The following is a 24,806-nucleotide window of genomic DNA, read 5'->3' as shown; positions in this document are numbered from 1 at the left end:
AATACTTATAATAACTGTTAGTAATGGCTAAAATTCCATTTTTTTCAAAGGAGTTCAATTGAAAAATAGAATGTGTAACACTACGAGCTCTGAGCTCTAAACAATACGAGCTCTAAACAAATTGTATCTTACTTAGGACTTAATTATTTTTGTGTATATTCAAGGGGGGGTAACCTGCTTGAATTGGGTGCCGATTACTCTATTCAGATTTGTATTTACATTTGTACGATTCTGCGAAGCAAAAAAAAGTGCTTATCAGAATCTTAGGCTGCTGACGGTAAAAAAATAATTTATATCGCGGGTCCCTGGCTGGTGTCTTCCCTTCCCTCCTCAAGAGTCGACCCACAATCCCAGATTTTTAAATAAGGTGCTTTTTTCAATTACCCATTCCCCGTCCTTCTCCAGCATCCTGACTTTTCTTGGGCTTGAAAGTCGGTCTTGCTAGTTTGATGAACCTTTATAAATGGATCTTTTGCTGTCTGTGGTCTTTTCAGTTCTAAGAAAAAAAATTAAAATATGCATATTTTTGCATGTGTTGCTTTTTTGCTGTTTTTGCTTTTGCTGTTTTTTTACGAGTCAGACAAGAATTTCGGGGGATGAGGTTCAAAGCCTGTAATCATTCATGTATACGGGCTTGCAAGTCAACTTACTAAGCTATGGCATACCCCCTAGGTAAAAAAAAATAACTAAATATATTGTTTATATAAAGACAATAAAGAAAAAATTTATCAGACATACTGTTCATAAAGAGTGGTTGTATTCAAACAAATATTCTAAGTTATTTTCACCTTACGATAAACATGGATATTTAGGTAAAGATTTTTACGTATAAATTTTTCCGTATCGTTTATTCTGCGGCCATTCTTGCTTGATGCTTTAATAACATTGTACATCCCATTCACCTTGATACTGTACCTCTATGACCTCTGGATCTTGTTGGAGTCTCTCACCTCGCTCGTTACTGACGATATAAAGATTTTTTGGGGATTCAGCATGCCTGTGATAAAAAATCTCGAAGTAGTATTATTCTGTTTGCTATAAATGTTGCAAAATCTGTGTAATTTGATCTGTTTTTGGCGTTAGATGTAAAATAAAGATTATATATCTTTTTAGGTCAAAGTGCAGTACCTCCCCCCAAAAGCCGCCGAGCTTGTTAGAAGACATATGGAATTAAGAGTATCGGTTGTGAAGTGCTTGAAACGTGATCGCCGTCGAAGATGTGGCATTCCCGAAGAAAAAGGACCTGTTCTGCTTATGCAACAACTCACAAATAAACAAATCCCTGCTAATTTAGTCCTTGAACCGACTCCAATTAAGCCGGCATCTGCTACGAAACAGGAGCCAAGCACTGTTCATGTCAAAGAACAACCTCAAATCGTCTCTAAAGAGGGCCAATACCAGCAGCAACTAATGACTTCTACTAATCAGCAAATTGTGAACCATCAAATGCCATCGACCTCAGCGCAGTGTTTTTCTCCTGACACTGGACCGTTATCCCCTCATGACAAGAAACCCTTAGTGAATAATGTAGAGAAAACCATGCCTTTGTCTGCCGTTCGTGGAGTACCAGCTGTAAACCAACCACAATATCAGCAAGAACCTCAGCAGATAAAGGCGATTAGTGAGACTCTTCAATCTACAGTCGCTAAAGTGGACAAAGATTATCAAACTGCGCAAACAAATTTTCAACAACCACCCACTGTTAGCACCTTGAGTGAAAGACGGCAAAGTGCAGAGTTCTATTCTGGTCAAACTCTTCCTTACACTAACGATTTTGAAAGTAGAACCACTAATCCTGAGGCATCTGCATATCAGAAAAGTCAAAATGTCAAAGAAACTTCAACGATTAATCAACAAAGCTACCTAACAAATGTAACCCCCGTTTCTAGCCAGTATAACACTATCCCTACTGCAAATAATAATTTGGCGGGACATTATCAGCATGTAAAATCTGTTGGTGAAGCGAATAGCCCAGCTTTAGAAACTTCTAACAAAACATATTCTAACGGGACTTCACAGTTCAAAACAGTTCCTTTACAGCCCCAACTTCAAAATTATTCATCTGTGTCTCAAGATACAATTAGCCGTGCTAATGCCAATGTTCCCTTCAGTAATGTTGTCCAACCACAAATTCAAGGAAATAATGTTCATCAGGAAGGGTATGGCCAGTCACTTAGCCGGAAAACTGAAGAAGGTCCTCAGCATGCCCGGACATTTAATAAGCCTGATATGACAAACCCTCCGCAGAACTACCCAAATGAATCAGTTGAAGCCCAGCAGTTAATCGCGCTCAAACAAGAGCTGAGTTTAAATGCTTCGCAGAAAGAGCCAACTGATCAATTGAATCAAGAATATGATTATCACAAGTCTACTGTAAGTCTTCCTGAAGTAACCAATGTGCAACACACAGCGATGCCATCATACCAAGTACCTAATGCTTTATTGCAGCAACAAGTGTTAGGTCTGCAAGGACAATTTAATGAACCTGTTCAATTAAATGTTCTTCATTCTTCAACCGTGAGCTTACCTGATATCCTTCCGCAAGAGCCAGTCCCTCAGCCTCTAAAACAACCTTTGGATTCTCAAAAAGACCTTAGCTCCAGTCGACCAACATTAACTTTTGTGTCTGCTGCTAGTTTTTCGGAAGTTCATCATCAAGTAGAAATGCAGCGAAGATTGGAAAATATTCAGCCCGCTGGATTTCAACATCAGTTGTCTGATAATCGCTTTTACTCTCCAGCTGATTTATCGTCCAGTTCATCAACAGTAAGCTTATCCGAAGCTGCTCGATCAAACCAGCCAAATAACATAATGCCTAATTTGCCCGTAAATCCAAGTGTTCAGGAAGTGTCTTCCAAATTACCTAGTGACCCTGGCCAGAATAATATTCTGACAAAAGAGCAGTTGGTCCGAAACCAACACGATATTCAGAAAGTGCAACAAGAGCGAAATCCAGTTGGAGAATCTCCTCGCCAACAGGGCACCATTTTGAGTTTGCCAGATATAGAAGCATTAAATTCACGATCAACTTATAATTTACTACAGAACTATTCATCTTATAGTCAACAGCCGATTCAGAATAATGCTTATTCCAATCAGGTGATGTTGCAAAACTGCCCACGGACACTGTCAGATCCCATTGCTCCCGTGTACCAGTCACAACCCAACGTTAGCACTTTCAATTCCTGCTTTCCTCATAATCCAGTACCAGCATGTGCTTCAGATAACTTCAAGTCTACACTTGTACAACCATACCAAAATGATTCAACTGCTCCACAAAGCCCAGTGAAACCAGAAAATTTTAGCTTATCCCATGGGCAAGTGCAAAAGTGCCCTCAGTTGGTAGAGCAATATCACCAGAAACCTAAAAGTGAACAGACTACAAATATCCAAGTATTGCCATTCCAACAAGGAATATTGACATCTTCACAAAATACTTCTAAAATTCCTGTTGTTCAGAGTGCATCACAGTTGCCAGAAACTGTATCTTCATTTAACGAGCAAATGGGACACAATCAAACATATCAGCAACAAATCACTGCTCAGGATTTCAATTATGCTTCGAACGTTTCGACAGTAATGAATATTTCTGGACGCACGCAATGTTCTGCTCATGAATCACAAAGTCGGGACCAAAATAGCCAACGGCAGCAGTTTGAACAGAATAATAGACAAAATCTTTCTGAGCAGGTGAATCAGCAACGTGTAAATGACCAAGCAATTTATCCTGCATATTCTAAGCAGCAAACGGGTCATCCAAATATGTCTTCAGGCATGTCAAATGGGCTACAAAATTCTAGCCAAATCCAACAAATCAATCAGGTGCCGCAGCAAACCTTTTATCATCAAAATCATTCTTCTTGTAATGACCGTACTGCCACAGGTGGTCCCATTGAAGCACTATGTGATGAGCGCCAGCTGCGTTCTAGTAGTTCAAGTCACCAATTTAACGCTCAGTATCATTCTGATCAAGGTAAACAAGCCCAGTATATGAAACAACAGTCATATTATTCTGATTCATATCCACCAATAGAAACCACTAATGAAGCGTCCCCTCAAGTGCAAGCCAAACCTTTAGAATCGCAACAACAAAAGAAGGAGTTTGATCAGGACGTGCAGCCTAATGTATCTGCTAGTTTAAACAGCTTAGCACCTAGTAACATGCCTCAGCCAAGCCCCTTTAACTCGCAGCAGCAATCGCATACGAATATTCAGCAAAACTTCGCTACGAGTTCCCTTCCATCGCTCTATTCTAATCAACAAAACCAGCTTTTGACGTCTCAGACTAATATCGGACGGTCGTCTGATTATGAGTCAGTTCAGAAACTGCATATTTCTGATCCACAAAGCACTGTTCCAAGGCCTAATGCTCAAACTATGGTTGCATATCCAGAAAACGTCCAACTTTCTGAAGCTCAGTATTTTCAGTCCCAATTTGGTTTTCAACCTTCCTTAAACCCAATACTTATACAGCAATTGATTATCACGCTTCTCCAGATGCAACAGCCTGGGAATTTTGGCTTCCCCCCTGGATCAGCTTCTGCTGATAAGCAACAGATGTTGAATAGCTTGTTATCAATATCTCAGAATGCTTATCAACAAAACGTAAATATGGTAAATCATCGTGAAATGGAAATGTCAAAGCAGTCGCAACAACTGCCGCAACAAGGTAACCAATCGAACCAACGAAGTACCGTTCCAAATCAAAACGCTGTGCCTACGCAGGGTACATCAAACTTCTGTATTCAAAAGTCTGGTGCCTCGACAGAAATGTTGCCTCCTGGGGATTCAGTCCCTGTTAGTATAATAAACCATTGTACTGATCCTCAGAATGTATTACACATGTCAAACCAGTTGAATAGGGCTATGGCGAACCTTATTCCAATTGAAACAGAAACTAAGACTCATGACTGTAAGCAGACACAAGTTCAGTCTGCAGGAGCTGGAGAATGTCAGGACTCAAGAAATGTGAACTATGATGCTCAAAAATCTTTACAACATCAACAACTTCCTTCCCAATCACAGAATGGCCCCGAGCAAATTTTCTTACCTAATAATCCTTCTTGGTCTTCTGCTCAACCATCTGTCTCTCAGCGACCACTATCTTCTGACGCCTCTCAAGCTTCGGCTGCTGCTTCTCATCAGGTGTATTGTGGGAACGAGAATACTCCGATTTTGAGTCAACTTGCCTACATTTCTCAACAAAATAATCTGTTACAAGCTGCATCCCTTGATACTTTAAACAAAGATCTTGCTAATGTTACAGTTTCAGATACCCAACACTTCAAGTCATCCACGTTTAAGCATCAACAGGACTCATGTTTTAACCAAAGTGTCCCTGCCAAAGACATTCAGTTGCCTCAGGCCTCAGAAAAACTTCGTAAGCAAAATGTACTTCAATCTCAAGAATCTCTTCAAAATGAGTCTTATTTTGGTCAAAACCCCGTTTTCTCTAGACAATCTTCACAGGGCAGTGTGATTTCCGTAAGCTCTGTTCCTGAGGAAAGACAAAATGTTTCACAATTTCAGCCGTCGCAACAGCTACCAAACCGTGGTAATCAAGACCAGCCGCCGAGTTTTAATCCTGCTAGTCAAATGGGACAGAATATACAGCAACCTGTACACCAAGTTTTTGCGAATCAGCAAGCTTCTTGGAAGCAGATGCAAGGTCAGCACCAACAAGGGTTTTTCTTGCATGATCAAGACATGCCCGTTCTTTCAAAACATGACATTTTAACTAGTATCGCTCCAGGATTACAGCATAATGTTTTGCAGAACCTTCCACTGAGTCATCAGCAGAGTCCATTGTTGTATTCTAGAGCTGGACATCCTGTTCAAACTCAGCAGCCTCCCCTAGGTACCTTACAAAAGCAGCCTCTTCAACATGTTATCCATACCAATCAACAACAGAAGCAATTTCAAAACACGCCTACTCCAAACACTGCACAAGCTAATCAACATCAGCAGGTTCTTCAGCAGACATGGAATGCTGCTAGTTCACCAGCTAATTTGTCGAATTCTCAAGTAGAGCCACAATTTACTCTGAAGAATCAGCAGAATAATCAAGCATTATCTATTTTGAGTCAAGTTCAGAGCGATTCAGCTTTGTTAATGACCCAGCAAAGCGCTATGATGAACTTGCAAAACGGGCAGCAAACTGTGTACACAGAAATGCTACCAACTGTAGGGCATAACCAGCAATTAAGAGTTCAGCCGCAACAGCAAATACAGTCGTCGTCTATTTTCACTAATGTTGCAGGCTCACAATCAGTTCCAGTGCAGTCTATTCAAAACTATCATAAGAATAACCCTAACGTAGAGGAGCTCAAACCCGCTAACATAACAGGTCAACCGCAAACAGGACCAACTGTCTTACATTCGAGACAAGATATTCTGCCATGTGATGATATGCCCAAGATGCCAAATATTGTTTCAGAACATCGCAAAGATGAGGGTCAAAAACATTCAGAACAAGCCCCTGCAAAACTTCATGAACAACATACTAACCTTGATAAAGATGTTTCACCTCTTCCACATCAACATCTTTCTCTACCCGTTGGATCGAAGACAATTGACAAAAGTGAGTTGAAGCAAGGCCTGACCATTGATGAGTCTGCGAATGGAACTCCTACTATGGCTGTCACTAAAATTGTGATGGTGAGTATGCACCTTTTATTAATTCTCTTTTAAATTTTTCGAGGCTCTGCTTCTAATTTTAGTTATGAATCAATCATTTCCACTGAAAGTAGTTTATTAGTATGCTTTTTTCCTAAATGACCATCTTTTCTTTTCTTGATATCCCCATTTTTTGGATCTAAGCTGAGATTTTAAGTATTTTAACTTTTATTTATGGATGATTTGTATGTACATTTTTGACTTGTAAGTCGAGCACCGTGCTTTTCACATTAATCTTTATATGGAAAATCTTTTTCATCATTTTCTTTGCTTTTTCTTGTGGAGAATGTCTTAAAATTGCCTTTAAGGGGATATCAATCTCTAGCTTTAATACATCTCTGAAAAGACCATGTTTTAAAGTAATTCTAATTAACAGAGCTCTCTGATATTGAAGTTGATTTCTCTGCATGAAATATTGTCCTTGACTTGTTTTCTTAAATCTTCCTAAACCAATCTCATGTTTTCACCTTCTCTTTCTTTCTCTTCTCTCTCCCTCTTTCTCTTTCACCCTCTCACGCTCAGGGTCGCGTTATTTTTTGTTTATGTTTTCCTTGTGTTGACGAACATTTTATCACAGAACGTGAGACTTCTCGATTAAAAATGAAGACCGTATTGCAAGAATTTTTTCTGTTTGAAAGAGAAAACTAAATCGCAAAAATTTTATGCTGCGCCCTGGTTTTGAGTAATTTTTCGTGTATTTCTCCAAACTTTTTAGAGCTCGCTCTACAACTAAAAATCATTTCCACAAAAAAATGATGAAACTGTAGTAAATGTAAAATTCTGTAATTTAGCATCATGCTAGTTAATATGTTCGCAAAAGGCGGAAGGAAATATTTGGAAATATGGACTTTGCAATAACCAAAATGAAGAATGAATTAAGCGGTTCTGTGATCCTATATTTAAGACAAAAAGATTAAACACGCAATTATTTGTAACTTTTAGTTGAGGTGCACATTTTATGATTTTTATGGAATTGTAGAGAGGTTAAGTTTTTATGCAAAAAAAAAAAAAAAAAAAATTCGAAGCCAGCTACATGAGCATTAATCTATTTTTTGTTCCTTAAGACGCACCTTCTTTTCCGTTTTGTTTTCTTTTTTCTTATGGTTTTGGTTCGGATTTTTTTCCGTTTCTACTTTGTTTCTCCCTGAAAGGTCACCGGCGGGTATATTTGATGTGTTTGTGCAAGAGAAAAAGAAGCTGAAAGTAATAATCTGGCCACGAAGACCTGGTCTTGATTACACAATAACAACCAATATCTATCTGCTTTACTAAAATTTATATTCCACGAATCAACATAAAGAACTTGTTATCCTACATTGTATCAGTTTCATATCTGTAACTTGAAGTAGAACTTAATTAAAAATGAATATATCGAATTCTGTGCAGAAGTCTTTCTCATTTCTGCAGGCATTCTAAAACTTGTCAAAGTTTTAGAATGCCTTTATTTAATGAATATTTAATTCTAATAAGAATATATAATTCTAATAAGGATATATAATTCTAATAAGATTGTCGACTTCCATTATATGATTAATATAAAAAGAAATGTACCGCGATCTAAATGTTCCTTTAAAGTACGATGTGCTTACTTTACTTTGATAATTTTTCCTTGCACTTTAAACTGTATATTCCTTCGTGGTATGTATTAAATGAGCAATTATGCCCAAGAACCCTCAATATTGCAAAAAAATTTCTTGGTATAAATTTCCGAAGCTGATAACATTGTTCAGATTGATTTATATTGTATACCCTTGGCCAGGAGAGTATGTGTTTTTTTTTTGCGTGCTATTGCCTGTATTTAAATTCATGCTTTCTAATTTTAGACTGGTCTTCCTCCGTCTTCCCAGACCTCTACTCCGCAAGCAACTTTGAACTCGAAACTTCCAGAAATGTTGGCTGGAAAACACTTCAATCCTGCTTTACAAGGTAATGAACACGTTTTTAGGCAATCCAATTACTTAGTTTCAATAATCAAATCTAAAGTAGAATGACCCCTTTAGTTGACTACTTACATTATTCCCTATTTTTTCTGATTTTAAATATCAATCTTAGTTGTTAAAAATTGTACCTTTAAATCATATAATTGTGAAGCTAGGAAAGAAAAATGGTTGTTAATATTAATGAATAAAATACAGAGTTTCTGGAAGTGTTTCAATGCAATTATTGTAAAATTATTATAGTGCTAAAACTACTCAAGGTTGATACACTGGCTAACGCTCCTGTTTCCTCCCACCTTATAACAGTCATCTGCTTTTGTCACCTACCAACAAATCTGGTAATATTTGATAGTTTTCATAATCTTGTTGTGACTTGTCCAGGATATTCGGTCATTCCTTCTTTTGGCAGAGTGGCAGATCCAGGAGACTGGAGACTGCGCTCCCTGGATTGGACCAAATTTCATTTTGGGCAGTGTTGCTTAAATTTATTGAATCAGTACTTGTGCCCCTGGCTTGAGTCCAGCTTAAACCAGTGTAGCTTTTTTATTATTTGTATCAATCTATAATTTATATAGTCTTATGCCCTAAATTCCCGTGTTTAATAAAAAAGATTAAGATAAAAAATGATTTTTCTCTTCCCCATTTCCCACTTCTCTCTCTCTCTCTCTTTCTCTCTTTCTTAATTCTCCTCGTGCCATTTTTGCCTCATGCCATTTCCTTTTTTATGCTGTTTTAAGTGTTATTCGTCTCCTTTTACTTGTATCAGTCTATGCTCAAAGTTTTGTTATTCGTTTGGTGACTTATTTCTTTTGAGCAATTGTTACTAACTTAATTGCTTATCATTTTTTGAAAAAGAAGAAGAAGGAAGGTGGGCAATAAAAGCAAGAAACGAGATCTCTGAGTTACAAAGTTACACCCAAAAACGCTGAATACTGGTGATTCTTATTTCTAGAAACGGCACATAAAAGAATTTCCCATCCAACCTGTAAAATAAAGCAGTTTTTTATGTATACAAGCCGTAGCAGATAACATTACTTATCTTCTAACTATGTATTTCTTAAAAACCCCCTTTTTTTTTTACTAAAGAAAGTTAGCTTCAAAGATGTTTTTAGGAATATCCTTTCATGACATTGCTTTTGTCTTTCAGATTCTCTGGCATCGCTCATGACCAGGCCATCGACACCGGATACACACGAAAGGTACTGTCGTTTTCATAAGTCGATTAAACAGTATACAACAGATGAACTAATATTCTTAGGTTGGGGTATTGGAACTAGTGGTGTTTTAAAAAGCATGTGTGCTCATAAACAATATTTAATGAAGGAAAAAGAATTAATAGTAAATGTGTAATTATTTTTAATTAGAATTGAAGCATGTCTAAGCTCCATCACAAAAAAATAAATTGGAATAAAAGATCGAGAACGGGGTTTTTAAGGCCAACGAAAATACTGGACAAAACAAAATAAATTTTTTGGAAGAATAAATACTCACATTCTCTGGATGAAAATGCGAACAAAAAAAACCGGTCAAAAACAAAATACGTGGAAATACAAAAAATGAATAAAAATAAAGATAAATAAAAACCAAATTTAGAAGAACTAAAAAATTGAAAAATGAATAACATGGAACAGCCCTCCTCCAAAAAACCAGATAAATTAAATTTTTTTTTAACTGAATTCAAAAGCCATAAAACCTAATTTAATACGCGAACCACTCACAAATATCTACGATTAGTAAAAACAATGCTCTCGACAATCTAGGTAAATGAGCTTCTTTCTTTCTAATGTTCTAGATTTTTTCTTCTAGTTCTGGTAAAGGGGACTTTACTACTTTTCTATAGTTCTGGTAAAGGGGAGCAGTTGTCCTCCCAAAGTGTCCGTTTTGTTTTGTTCTAAATTATCCTTGGCCTTGAAAAAAACCTAATCTCAGTCTCCGTTTGTTTAATTCATTTGTTGCTATGGCAAGCCAATGTGGTTTGCGTAACGATTTTCAAGCTCCATCAAGGCTCACCACAGTGCCCAGAAGGCGCCCACAAGTCTCTCTAATGGTCACGGTCAATAACGATGGCTTCATAGATCAATCCAATTGCAGGTCTAGTACCCTCCACTTTCGAGGAGAGACCCCAAATTGGGTCCATATTTCATTTCACCTTTGCAAGCCATGTCTTCTTGTCTTGTCTGTTTTTTCGCTTTAACTTTTATTGGCTCTGATCTGGGAGGGATTGTAAATTTGTGTTGCAAGAAGGTAAAAAAAAGAAGAAAAAAACACTGGATTTGAACGAGAGCCATATTTTCTAATACCAATTACATTACATTACTAATTACATTAGACATGGAGCCTAAAACTGGCGAAACACCAGAATACCAATCGAATTAAGGTAATCTCTTAGTTTTGCCGTGAAAAGACTATAATTGAACTATTTAAACAACAAGCAAAAATTTATGTCGAGTTTGAAATTGTAAACAGGTGAAATATTAAAAAGGGAAGTTTACTTATCAGCGACTTTTTTGCTGATATTGAAAGTACGAAATACTGAAAATAAACATGCTACTGAAAATATTACAAGCAAGCTAAAAAAGGGATTAAAGGATGTTTAACTAAAGATATAAACCAAAAACAGTGAACACACTATTCATAAAAATAATCCTGGGATTGATATAGAAAAATATACTAGAATGTAATATGCAGAATTTTTTGGAAAATCAATTCTGTGTAAACGGATTAAGAACATAATACAGTTTAGACTTGAGGTTAATATTCTTTCATCTAATTTTTTTTTACCTTGTTGTAGCACAGTGAATTGGCACTGTTAGGAAATACGGGGCCGGGGTTCGATCCCCGCTGCAGCAAGGCTGGGCGACAGGCTTGTTACTCGTACCTTTAAAAAAGACCCAGCAGCTGAAACGACGATTCAGGTCTGAAACGGTGACTGATCATGATCCTTATCCTAATTTTTTGTATTCATTTAATTAGATATGCTCTCCATAACTCCTGCACTTTTTTCTCTTGTCGTTCCCCTCCCCCTAAGTCCTTTTCACTGTCATTCTACCTGAGCAGAACTCCATTTTTGCCCCAATAATGTTTTCGACGGAAAGATATGGAAGAGATTTCCCCCCTCGTCTTCCTCCTTTTTCTCTTCTTCACCCTTTTTACCATTCCTCATGTAAAGTTGTTCTGCTAATTTAGGCTATTCTATTCGTTTAGTCTATATTTTGCTGAATTTATTAAATTTTTATTGTGATCTTTGTCTAACATATTGTTTTTATTAATTATATATATATATATATGTATATATATATATATATATATATATATATATATATATATATATATATATATATATATATATATATATATATATATATATATATATATATATATATATATATATATATATATATATATATATATATATATATATATATATATATATATATATATATATATATATATATGTATATGTATATATATATATATATATATATATATATATATATATATATATATCTATCTATATATATAAAAATAAGTTGTCTGTGGATGGATGGATGGATGTGTCAGGTGACGTCACCTGAAAAACTGGATCTGGTGACGTCAAAACTGAAAAAACTAAAAAAAGGCAAAAACTACAAAAAAAACTAAAAACTAATAAAAAAAATAAAAAAGCTAAAAAACTAAAAAAACTATAAAGGTAAAAACCAATAAAAAACTAAAAAAAAAAACTGAAAAAACTAAAAAAAGGCAAAAACTACAAAAAAAAACTAAAAACTAATAAAAAAAGTAAAAAAGCTAAAAAACTAAAAAAACTAAAAAAAGGTAAAAAACTAAAAAAAATAAAAATAAAAAAAAACTAAAAAAAAGGAAAAAACTGAAAAATAAGCTAAAATAAAGGTAAAAACCAATAAAAAACTAAAAAGAAAAAAAGGAAAAAACTAATAAATGACGACACTCAAAGAGAAAGCGACCAGGACAAAAGGAATGTTCGATTAGCAATCAACAAAGCACCGGGACACAGGGAGTATAAATGACGACCAGGACATAAGTAAAAAAAAAAAAAACTATCTATATATATAAAAATAAGTTGTCAAACTAAAAAAAGGCAAAAACTACAAAAAAAACTAAAAACTAATAAAAAAGCTAAAAAACTAAAAAAACTAAAAAACTAAAAAAACTAAAAAAAAGGCAAAAACTACAAAAAAAACTAAAAACTAATAAAAAAAATAAAAAAGCTAAAAAACTAAAAAAACTAAAAAAACTAAAAAAAGGTAAAAAACTAAAAAAACTAAAAACTAAAAAAAACTAAAAAAAAGGAAAAAACTGAAAAATAAGCTAAAATAAAGGTAAAAACCAATAAAAAACTAAAAAAAAACTGAAAAAACTAAAAAAAGGCAAAAACTACAAAAAAACTAAAAACTAATAAAAAAAGTAAAAAAGCTAAAAAACTAAAAAAACTAAAAAAACTAAAAAAAGGTAAAAAACTAAAAAAAATAAAAAATAAAAAAAACTAAAAAAAAAGGAAAAAACTGAAAAATAAGCTAACATAAAGGTAAAAACCAATAAAAACTAAAAAGAAAAAAAGGAAAAAACTAAAAAAAATTTTCATCTAAAAAACTAAAAAAAACTAAAAAAGGTAAAAACTAAAAGAACTAAAAAAGAAAAAACTAAATGACGACACTCAAAGAGAAAGCGACCAGGACAAAAGGAATGTTCGATTAGCAATCAACAAAGCACCGGGACATAGGGAGTATAAATGACGACCAGGACATAAGTAAAAAAAAATTAACAAAACTAAAAAGAAGGTAAAAACTACAAAAAAACTAAAAAGAAAAAAAAAATAAAAACTAATAAAAAAACTAAAAAATCTAAAAATCTAAATAAACTAAAAAAGAAAAAAAAAGGAAAAAAATAAAGGAGAAAAACAAAACTAAAAAACGAATGTATATACAGACCGGTACACCGGGATACAAATGACGACCGGGACACAGGGAATATAAATGACGACCGGGACACAGGGACACAACTACAACGGGGACACCGGGGGAAACAGGGGGATATAAATGACGACCGGGACAAAAAAACTAAAAAGAAAAAAAACTAAAAACTAATAAAAAAACTAAAAAATCTAAAAAATCTAAAAATCTAAATAAGCTAAAAAAGAAAAAAAAAGGAAAAAAATAAAGGAGAAAAACAAAACTAAAAAACGAATGTATATACAGACCGGGACACCGGGATACAAATGACGACCGGGACACAGGGAATATAAATGACGACAGGGACACAACTACAACGGGGACACCGGAGGAAACAGGGGGATGTAAATGACGACCGGGACAGGGAATGGTCGATTAGCAATCACCATCAACAAAGCTCAAGGGCAATCATTAGAATCATGAGGTATAGATCTGAATACAGATTGTTTTCCCATGGACCATTATATGTTGCATGTTCAAGAGTCGGTAAACCTGACAATCTATTTATATGCAAAGACAATGGGACAGCAAAGAATGTTGTATATTCGCAAGTTTTACGTAGTTAAAACCATATATATATATATATCTATCTATATTCACAGGTGGGACATAGGGACACAACTACAATGGCGCGTAACTATTATGGCGCGTAACGACTTACGCGCGCGGGGGGGCTTGGGGGGGGCGCGAAGCACCCCCACCAACTAGGTGTTAGGGTGGCGCGAAGTGCCACCCCAACACCTAGTATATATATATAAATAAGTTGTTTGTTTGTCCGTTGACTGACGTCATGTTTGTGTGTCGACTGACGTCATGTTTGTGTGTCGACTGACGTTATTATAAGGATTGAGCATTATGCCGTCATGAAGTTGTTTGTCGTCGACTAACGAAATTACAGACCGGGACACAAATGACGACCGGGAAGAGAAATTACAGACTGGGCAACGGGACACAAATAACGACCGGGACACAGGGAATATAAATGACGACCGGGACACAACGGGAGCGCCAGGGGGGCACAGGGGTGGATATATAAATGACGACCGGGACACAGGGAATGTTCGATTGGCAATCACCATCAACAAAGCTCAAGGGCAATCATTATAATAATGAGGTGTAGATCTGAATACGGATTGTTTTTCCCATGGACAATTATATGTTGCATGTTCAAGAGTCGGTAAACCTGACAATCTATTTATGTGCACAGACAATGGGACAGCGAAGAATGTTGTATATTCGCAAGTTTTACGTAGTTAAAAACATATATATATCTATCTATATTCACAGGTGGGACACAGGGACACAACTACAATGGCGCGTTACTAATATGGCGCGAAAAAAGCTAAAAAAAGAATAAACCTAAAAAGAAAAAACTTAAAAAAAAGGAAAAAAATAAAAAAGGTACTAAAAACTAAAAAGAAAAAAATACCGGGACACAAATGACGAACAGGACACAGGGAATATAAATGACGACCGGGACAAAGGGACACAACTACAACGGGGACGCCGGGGGGCACATGGGGGATATATAAATGGCGACGGGGACACAGGGAATGTTCGATTAGCAATCACCGTCAACAAAGCTCAAGAACAATCATTAGAATAACGAGTTATAGATCTGAATATGGATTGTTTTTCCCATGGACAATTATATATTGCATGTTCAAGAGTCGGTAAACCTGATAATCTATTTATATGCACAGACAATGGGACAGCGGAGAATGTTGTATATTCGCAAGTTTTACGTAGTTAAAAACACACACACATATATATATATATATATATATATATATATATATATATATATATATATATATATATATATATATATATATATATATATATATATATATATATATATATATATATATATATATATATATATATATATATATATATATATATATATATATATATATATATATATATATATATATATATATATATATATATATATATATATATATATATATATATATATATATATATATATATAATTTGTTATGCGGACGATCTGTTAAATTTGTGCCGGTCAATAGCTAGTCTTCAGGGGAGTTTTGATAACCTATCTGATAAATATTTACAAATAGGACTAAGTATGAATGCTGCGAAGTCCCAAGTCCTCTATTTTAATTTACACTGTAGTTATGTGCCCAAAGTGTCCGTCTAGTGTGATAGTGATGTGGCACCCACTCTCCCAATTTAATCTGGATTGGAAATTCCTTTCTCGAATATATAATAGTGTGACTCTCCCGCAAATTCTATATTTGACCCCATTTTGGGACGTTTCTACGGAATCTGATAGGTGAGGGTTTCGAAAGTGCTATTTTTAAGTTCGCGAAGTTTTGCTTCAGGCCCCTTAGTGGTTCAAGAATAGGTACTTCGTAAACCATTTCGGTTTAGTAGAACCGATTCAGGCCGGGGATGAGCAGTTTCAGAAACTGAGTAATCAGCCCTCTTGTCACCCGTGGAAGGGCGTACTATTTTAGTTTTAGTATTTTTGGTAATTCGTGTATATCTTTATGACATGTTTGTTTTGTTTTCCTTTCTTTTTCTTTTATTGTACTCCATCGTTTTCTTTTTTTGCTTATAGATGGGTAATAAAGAACATTCATTCATAAAAGAAGCAAATCCGGCTATGTAGGAGCTTGTGGTAGACTTTTTGAAACTTATTGCCAAAATGAAATTACTGACCTCAGTATCTCTTTTGGTTTTTTGGATTCAAAAATATTGGAGAAAAGGAACTGTCAATTACATTCTCGAAATTTTATTTGTTGAAGAGGTATATTCCATGTCATATTCGTCATTGCAATGTGAAAGTATTCTTTTCCCAAGCTCTTGAGTTCTCTTCTATGTATGGTGCTTCTATATCACTATGCTGACAATGATAATAATAATATAAGAAACAACTCTGACTAGCTCGACCTTCACAATTTGCTTTTTGTTATTTTGTAGAATTATTTAGTGTCACTCAGTGACGGCAATTGGGAAAGTAATTCGCCCCATCACCTTCCCGTGATTGTCCTGCCTACCCCTCCCCTTAGATTGTGAAAAAATACCTTCTTTGGTATTTTCATTAAAAGATTGAAAAACAAATCCTGCCCCTCCCTTGGTTGGAAAAATGTATCCCCCCTACATTTCCTTGAAATGACGCCTTGGTATCAGTATTTATTGGTATCAGCAGATTTATTGCCCGTCCCAGCGGTAGCAGGGCTGCCAACTGCCGACGTTTAAAAAGAGTGCAAATCAAGAGCAAAAGGGAGTGCTTTTTGCTCAAAAAGAGTGCAAGTCAAAAATTTGCACATCCTCTCTTCTGTGCCCCCCCCCCCCCCTGAGGTAAAAAAGAGCGCATTTCACACGAAAAAGTGTAAGTTGGCAACCCTTTTCATTTTGTTAAATGCACTTCTGACAAATATGCCAACTACTGACGTTAAAAGCGAATGAAAACTGACACCCAAAAAGGGTGATTTTCACTCTTCCGCATCCTCTCGGAGGTAAAAAAAGAGTACATTTCACACGAAAAGTGTACAAGTTAGCAACTCTGAGCGGCATCGGAACTCAAACCCTAAGTGGTATTTCTTCGTGTTAGGTCTTGTACTTTATCTTCATTATCTGGAATCGATCCATTTTGTTACATCGCAGGTGCTTATGTATTTATATGAAAAATATTTGACCGCTAAAATAGAAAAAATAAGGAAAGCTTTTTACTTCATTAGTAGCGACGGGAACTTCACATAGGAATTATGGCGATTGTTATTGACAATCTGTTGTTACCTAGTTACCATTATGGAGAAAAAAAGAGCTCCTTTATGCGCTGGAATAACTTTATATTTTTTAAAAATCTTAATTTCAAAGCTTACAATAAAGACGCACCAATTTGCCAACTTAAAAAAACGAAGGTCTTTCCCTTTTCTTCTTTTTATTTTTACCGTAAGCTAAACTAAACCAAAATAACAGCAAAGTTGGGATATTTTGAGTTTAAAAATTTTGTTTTGCGATGCAATAGAAAAATGTTGCCAGCAGATGTTTACAAAAATTTCCCACAAAACGAAGCATTGTTGATCAAAACTCTGGATGGATTTTGAACACGATGGTAAAGTAAAAATTGCTAACATTGTCATGTTGCTAATGATTCTAGACCGCTTTTCTTATTTTAGTATTCAGTTTGTTCTCAGATATCTTTTCAATTTTTGTATACTATTTGGAATCTGTTTATGTTTTCATTATGTTTTAGGTTTTGTAACAAATTCTCAGTCAATTTATGAATTGCTAATGAATACTTCTTTACCTGCATTTTATCTCTAGGCACTGACAAAATAAAGTTACAAACAATAATTTGATAAATAAATGATGACAAAAAGAGCGTGTTGGAAAATTGAACAAGTGTTGAAAAATTTGCGTTTTTTTAGATGTTCATCCAGCTGTCTTTATAAGCAGTAAAACAATAGTGTGTAATAAGAATATTAAAAAAGGAATATCAGACATGTTAACAAATCAGGCTATGGCCCTCACTCAAACGAAATTGACACTTAAAACATCTCAAGCTGAATTCCACACTTAAGCAAAGGTTATTCCTGTCTAAAGTCCTTAATTCTGATTATTTTTTAAGGCAATATTTAGTAGCTAATTATTTAGGTTTCGAGGAATAAATATCATATTGGGTTGTGTTGGGGGATTCGGGTAAAATCGGCGATCATCATTATATATATAAATTCTATTAAATTTTGGCTATTTGAATACCTTGTACCTCTGAAATAACGTCTTTTGGAATAGGGATGAGCCTTAGGTGCAACATTACACGCATTTTGAAATCAATAGCGTCTCAAATTAATTATGGACGCATCGCATGCTTACCCATGATTTTGACAAAATATTTAATTGGCTTTTTCTTTTTTAGTATGGATTCTTGTGGTGAGGCAGGAGAGCATGGAGATCCAACTAAACCGAGGCGAAGTACGAGATCAAGACGAACTGCATCTCGAACAGCAATGCTTAGCGTACTAAATATCGAAAAGTCTGTTGTTGAGTGTCAGTTGGACGTCTCGAAGAAAAAAATTGTCCATTTCAAGTTCGACAGGGACGCTGAAATCGATATACCTAGTATAGCCAACACTTTGGTAAATTTTCATTATGATTTTGTTTTAGATGCCTGATGTAAAAAGAATATTAAACAGATATGGGTTGTTCAGCCGGATCGCAAGTCGCTGGGGCCAGAAATCTTTTTCAGAAAATATTTAAAAGAATAAGTAAATTTGTTTATGTTGTATAGATCTTGGCTTATATGAAGGTGGTTTCTTTTTGTATGCTGCTCACCCAACCCTGGATTAAGGGAATTTTCCTTTCAAATAAAATCTTTGCTGCGTCACTATAAAAATCTGGCTTACAAGACATAATTTGTACTTATGTATTATACCGAACACACTCGAGAACTGAAGTTAGGTTAATCCCAATGAAATATACCAAAATTTGATGAAAATATAATACCTGAGGGACAAAATTATGGAAACTAAAAAAAAAAAAATTCTGGAAAGCAGGATGAGCAGAACGCCTTATATTAAATACCTAACCCCTAATTATCTCTTTATATTAAATATCAAATTAAAATTTACCTGCATCGTAGTTATTCTCACTGAGACTAAGTCAATTGCAGACAGACAAACCGGGTTTTCTCAGATCAAAAATCCGACCTCGAGTAAGGTCGGGATAATGCACAAATACCAAATAATTAAAAAAGAGTTTGGTGTTATTTCCGAGGGTGAAAGAAATAATAATGGTGAATAAATAAAACTGATCAATATTGAATAAAAATAGGCGTAATAAAGGTCAATCGCTTCCTTTTTCTCATTTGTCTTAAAGTCTTCTATCCTCTTTTAGCTAATCAATAATACTTGGTAAAATGAATGTCTGAGTGTGTGTGTTTGTGTGTAAAAATACTTCATCCAGGATTGGGAAATGAACAGTGTTTGTTTGTCAAATATTTGGAAACTGTTTTAAAGTATTTTGATCTGAAAGAGTAAAACTCGTTATCATAACAAAGAGAAAAATCAGTAATGTCCTTTTTGAGAATAAAACTGAGCTTAGAAACGGATAATCTTTAAGTTTGGCAACAGTGTGCACAATTTTGTGATGACTTTTTATTTTTTCTGCTATATTCACACCAATGACGCCAGTTACTGGTGGTTGGGGGTGGGTCATTATCCTCTTCTGGATCCCTTAATGTACATTTTTGTATTTTTATAAAAAAAATACTTTTTTATATATTTTTATTGGAGAAAGATCTACTCTCTTAGATTTTGACATTGTCCAAATTTGTGTGAATTAATACCATTGATGCTCGCCCTTTTATATATTGGAATACCCATTTGCAACATTGTTTAAATAAAGTTTGAGCCCCTTCAAACTCATCATAATAAAGAAGCGTTTAGAGGCATTTTTGTGTAATGGACGTCTTGGCACGCACAACTATTTTTCAGTAGATCCATTGGTACAACAAATATTGAATAACCATTGGCTTATACCTTTTATCTTTATTGGCTTTTGCCTGCTTAACCTCCGTTCAAAAATGTGAATTAAGTCGAAAGTTAATATACGCAAGTTATGTAAGCACCGTATGGGTACTATCCATGAGTGCTAAAATTAATGCAGTGTATACTTATTCTTAATAGAACTTCTTTTTATTTCGTGTATTAAGGTGTATCTGATATTGTTAATTTAATCAAAGACTCGCACATGACTCGCGTAAGCCCCCCCCCCCCATTAATAAGTTCTAACTGGGCTTCAGTTAAAATTTTTGGTAAGAATAAAGAATGGTATTAATAATTTTTTCTACCTTTTGTTAAACACTAGTCTCAGACCAAAAACGTGCGATTGAATAAGTATAAAGAGAAGGATTATAGAAAGGTATTATTCTTTCAATATGGATCCGGCTCTCAATTACTGTAATCTACCTTTTCACTTACTATTTTAGCAACCACTTTTTTCGTATACCGTGAAGAACCACCTACCCAAGTGGCTAACCCCAGCTCTATATGATAATAGTATGTAAAGCAAGTTATTTATAGTAGCCTCTCCGTTAGAAATTAAAACCCTGCATGAACTAAAACCTTTAAGTTATAAATGTATGAGGTATAAATGTGCAATATTTGTAAATTTTGACGGAAGTATTAATCTGACCAAAAAGACGTGTATTTACTTTTTAGGCGTATATTTGCCTGTACATAGGATGAGTTTTGTAATTATGGCCATTTCAAGTTCAATGTGTCTTTTAATTTTTTTTTTTTTTGTAAATCATTTTGAATGGCTAGCGTCTGATGTTCATGGATTGTTTCTCTTGTAGGTGTCTAAGAATTTAATGACTTCCCTTCATGTAAGTGGTTTCATTGAGCTAATGAATGAGCTTTTGGCCAAAATGGCGGCCGATCCTGATAAGATTCCAATTCTTGAAGGGCCATCTGTTAAAAAGGTACTGTTATTGACTGTTCTCATTGGACTTACTCATACATATTAAAAGTTGTAGGCAAAGATTAGACGGCCATATGGTAATGGGGAGTCAAAATTCTAAAAAAAAGTGCTTTAAATGTTATCTAGCACTGCTGTCCATTGCTGTCATTACAAAAAAAGCTATTCAAGGAGCTGTTGGTGCCCTCCTTCGCTTGGAAACAAGAAATGAAATTATCCATTTACACAACATGAATGCTTAATGGTTTGGAGAGACTGTTTGCGGCATATGGTCTGTGATCTTTATAAGAGAAATCGACGTTTATCGACCTTACGGAGCTTTTAGGAACGTGTAGGACATTCCTATAGATCGAGAAGGCCAATATGACTACTAGCTAAGTAATGATGGGGATTATGAAAGTTGATTTTGAGGGTTTGAATCGCATGTTTAAAGTGAGCTTTGCGAATTAGATCAACGAAAATTCAGGAAAATGAAAAAGATGTAAATGTATCATTTTCTGATAATAAGTGATGAGTCTCTAATCCTCCTTTCGCTTCTGTCCATGCATTAAATTGTTTTTGCACAATCGTTTTTCTTATATTCTTGTCCATTATAAGTCCCTAAAAATATTTTCTTCAAACATCGCCCTAAAGTTAAAAGCTGATTAGATGCATTAAATAATAATAATTATGATAATCATATAAAAAAAATACTTTGTGTACTTTGATTAGCTACGAGACTCATTGTTGTTTCCCCTTCCTTTTCTATGGATGTTTATCCATGAAGCTGTGCCTGGAGAAAACAGGGTTATTACAGATTGAAGTCATTTCAAATCAGTTTAAGGGTCTCTTTGAAAACCTTTTAAAAGTTTTAAAAGTCGTCAAAACCAGACGCTTATGTACACATGACTCAAATTCAAAAAATTGATCGCATTTTTTGTCATATTATTGCTCTTTTTGAAGTACGATTTTTTGTTAGTATTTAATAAAATAGTATTTGAACATTTAATAATGTCCATGCACTTATTCTGAAGACTAATTTTTATCAAACATCAGCGCCTAGAGTTCTGCAGTTATTGAAAGTTCGGCTCAAAACTATGGGTATTTTATAAGAATGGAAACTGGAGCTAGTGTTGACAAAAAACCACCTATGTCATGTAGTGTTTGCGGTTGTTGGCATTATTTTCAGTGTAATAATCAGGAAAAATTAGGATAATTATTGTATGGCAAAATTATTGTATCAATAAGTGTTTCCTCTCAGTTTCTGAGAAAACCATAATTAAAAAGCTAAAAAAAAAAAATGTCAAGGAACGTCAAACGCTAGATGGCTCTGAATATTTTTTGTCGACATTAGCTGGAGTTTTTAGTCCAGGTTGCCTTTCATTGGATGGATTGTCAAATGTAGTTTTTTCGAGACTCATTCCAATTTTATCTTAGGAAAAGACCTTCCTCCTGACTGTTTTTTTTAAATGGAATTTATTTTGTTCAAGTTATTATCAACTCATTGGGTGCTTGTATCCTTGTAACAAGAAGTAAGAATAATGTAGTCGGGCAAAAAGTGAAATGTTAAACAGCCTATTTGTATTTATTGTTGTTTTTCCAGTATTCGCAAACTGAGCATAACAGGCGAATCTGAATAGATTTCTTTTTTATACTAGCTCCATCATCAAGTTTCTGAAGAGTCTCCATCCCCTGTGCGTTATCCAAGCACTCGGTCGAAAAGACGATTCAGGTTAAACGTATGTGCTGTATATTTTTCTGGCTTGAATTTCTGTTGCATATAGTCTATATCTGCTACCTTTGCCAGTAGAGCTCATTTTTTAACCATCGATAAATGCTTGTATTCTTTTGCGTTTATGCCTAAATATTAAAAAGTTAATTGTTTATAATTATTATATTGGCTGAAATATTTCAACAGTTGCTGAAACTCCATGGAGACATTACACTGATAGAAGTGAAAGATAAAATGAAATCTAAATAAAGGTTACCGATCTCACATTTATATAAACAAAATTATTTGGCGTTAGTAACTCTAATTGAGGTTTAGTAACTTAGTTTAGTAAATTAATTTAGTAACTCCAATTTAATCTAAGTAACTCTAACAGGTTAATTCTAACCTGCGTCTTGAAAGTTTGTGTTTTATCGGGCTTTCTTCACTGACCCTCCTCGTCTTGTAGTTACTTGGTACTGAAAAAAAAATTGTGAGCGTTAAGAATAGTAGCTAAACAGGGAATACAATCAAATGCTGTTATTCGACCTTTTGAATTATTTCGCGGTTCGTGCGTACCTGCTAGCTAATTCATAGCTTTTTGACATATTTTGTTTGCTTTATTTCAAAGGTAACAGCTGTTTTATTCAAAGGCTGTTATTTCAAACAGCTGTTATTTCAAAGGCTGTTATTTCAAACAGCTGTTATTTCAAAGGCTGTAACAGCTGTTTCTATTTTCCTTTGTGAACTATTTTATGAGTTGGGATGCCACATTTAGCAAATAATTTGAAGGGCCTAGCTTATTGCTGCTTTTTTCCGAAGATGCTTATTTGGTAAAAGAAATGTAATAATTTTAGATATAGTTTTTTTTATTGTTTTTACCGTAACTATTGAATAAATTTTGTTGCAATATTCTACCCGGGTAAAGAAAACAGGTAGCAAAGCCTATTGTGCAACAGACAAAAAAGGAAAAACTGTAGTGTTTTTCTTTTTCAGAGAGCTGGAAAAAAAATTTCTGACCCACCTCCCCAAGTACAAAATGTGCAACTAACCTTTCGACTTTTCTCTTGGGCAGAAGGTACTTGCCAATTATCTAGTTAAGTAATTTGTGTTTCAGAACAGTACACTGCTCACATTATTGACGCTGCCAATTTGAATTAATTCAGTTTCTATTTTGTTTAATATTTAAACTAAAGCTCTTCCGGCTTTAAGTTCCGTATGTATCCAGAACAGTCCTAACTGTGCCTCGGAATAATCTTGTTTAAAGTACAAAGGAGATTGAAATTAAAACTATTTTTACCCCCTGAGCCTATCTTAGGTCTATTCAATTCTAAGAATAGCAATTTTCTAATATTTTTTTTTTGTCGCTTTAAAATTATGAGGAATATAGGCAGTATCACATTTACGCCGGTGTGGTTGCCTTGGGACGGAAAAATAAATAAGCCAAACTAATTAATTAAATCCAGCAAGTTTTTTCGGCCATAGTAATTCGAACATAAACAAAATGCATTATCATAAGAAAACTAAATTTTTGGAAGCTCTTTGGTGCCACATGTTTTTAGCTAATTTTTTGCTATTTCCCATTCACTTTTCTTTTTTATTTTGGCGCTCCTTACTGCCAAAACTGGATAAAGGCACTTGGAGATGTTTTTCGTTACATTACACGTTAAACTCTTCATTTTTTTCGTAATTTTTAGAGGTACATATGGTTGTGTATCCACTTAACCATTGAAGTAGTCAGGTTTTGTTTTCATTGTCCTTGGAACTTGCAAATAATCATTTGAACCAATATTGTTGATTAATTTATCACCTACTTAAATATGCTAAGTGTTTTATTTATAGGTTTATTAAGTGTAAAGACATCAGGGAATTACCTAACCGAAATTGGAGGCAGATTTTTTTTTATGTATTTAAACATTCCAGTGACTGCTTGAATTTATTCATAATTGGTTTTCCTCCTCCAGCCTTAAGCGGTGATACTGAAAGAAAATTAAACTTGATAAATTTTTTTTAAACCACTGTGGGTTAAGCGTTGTGATCACAATTATTTACCATACCTTGAAAATGATTCAGACACAG

The 24,806-nt window shown here is 34.6% G+C and overlaps 1 protein-coding gene across 6 annotated transcripts in view; it reads left to right on the top strand.

Annotated features, from left to right (window-relative positions):
* LOC136034603 (uncharacterized) overlaps positions 1 to 24,806 on the top strand; it is a 146,162-nt gene that overhangs the window by 103,090 nt on the left and 18,266 nt on the right. For 4 of the 6 annotated variants that reach the window (XM_065715871.1, XM_065715874.1, XM_065715872.1 and 1 more), the window contains 6 exons: positions 1,114 to 6,657; positions 8,499 to 8,601; positions 9,760 to 9,811; positions 18,480 to 18,699; positions 20,919 to 21,044; positions 22,678 to 22,758. In XM_065715871.1, coding sequence (XP_065571943.1) covers positions 1,114 to 6,657; positions 8,499 to 8,601; positions 9,760 to 9,811; positions 18,480 to 18,699; positions 20,919 to 21,044; positions 22,678 to 22,758 — 6,126 coding nt within the window. The remainder of the gene's footprint in view (positions 1 to 1,113; positions 6,658 to 8,498; positions 8,602 to 9,759; positions 9,812 to 18,479; positions 18,700 to 20,918; positions 21,045 to 22,677; positions 22,759 to 24,806) is intronic. The other 2 variants (XM_065715876.1, XM_065715873.1) reach the window with 1 other exon arrangement.

This window comes from Artemia franciscana, chromosome 13 (genome assembly GCF_032884065.1).
Source record: "Artemia franciscana chromosome 13, ASM3288406v1, whole genome shotgun sequence".
Taxonomy (NCBI): Eukaryota; Metazoa; Arthropoda; class Branchiopoda; order Anostraca; family Artemiidae; genus Artemia; species Artemia franciscana.
Note: the sequence above shows the minus strand (reverse complement) of the source record. Positions and strands in the feature narration are given on the sequence as shown.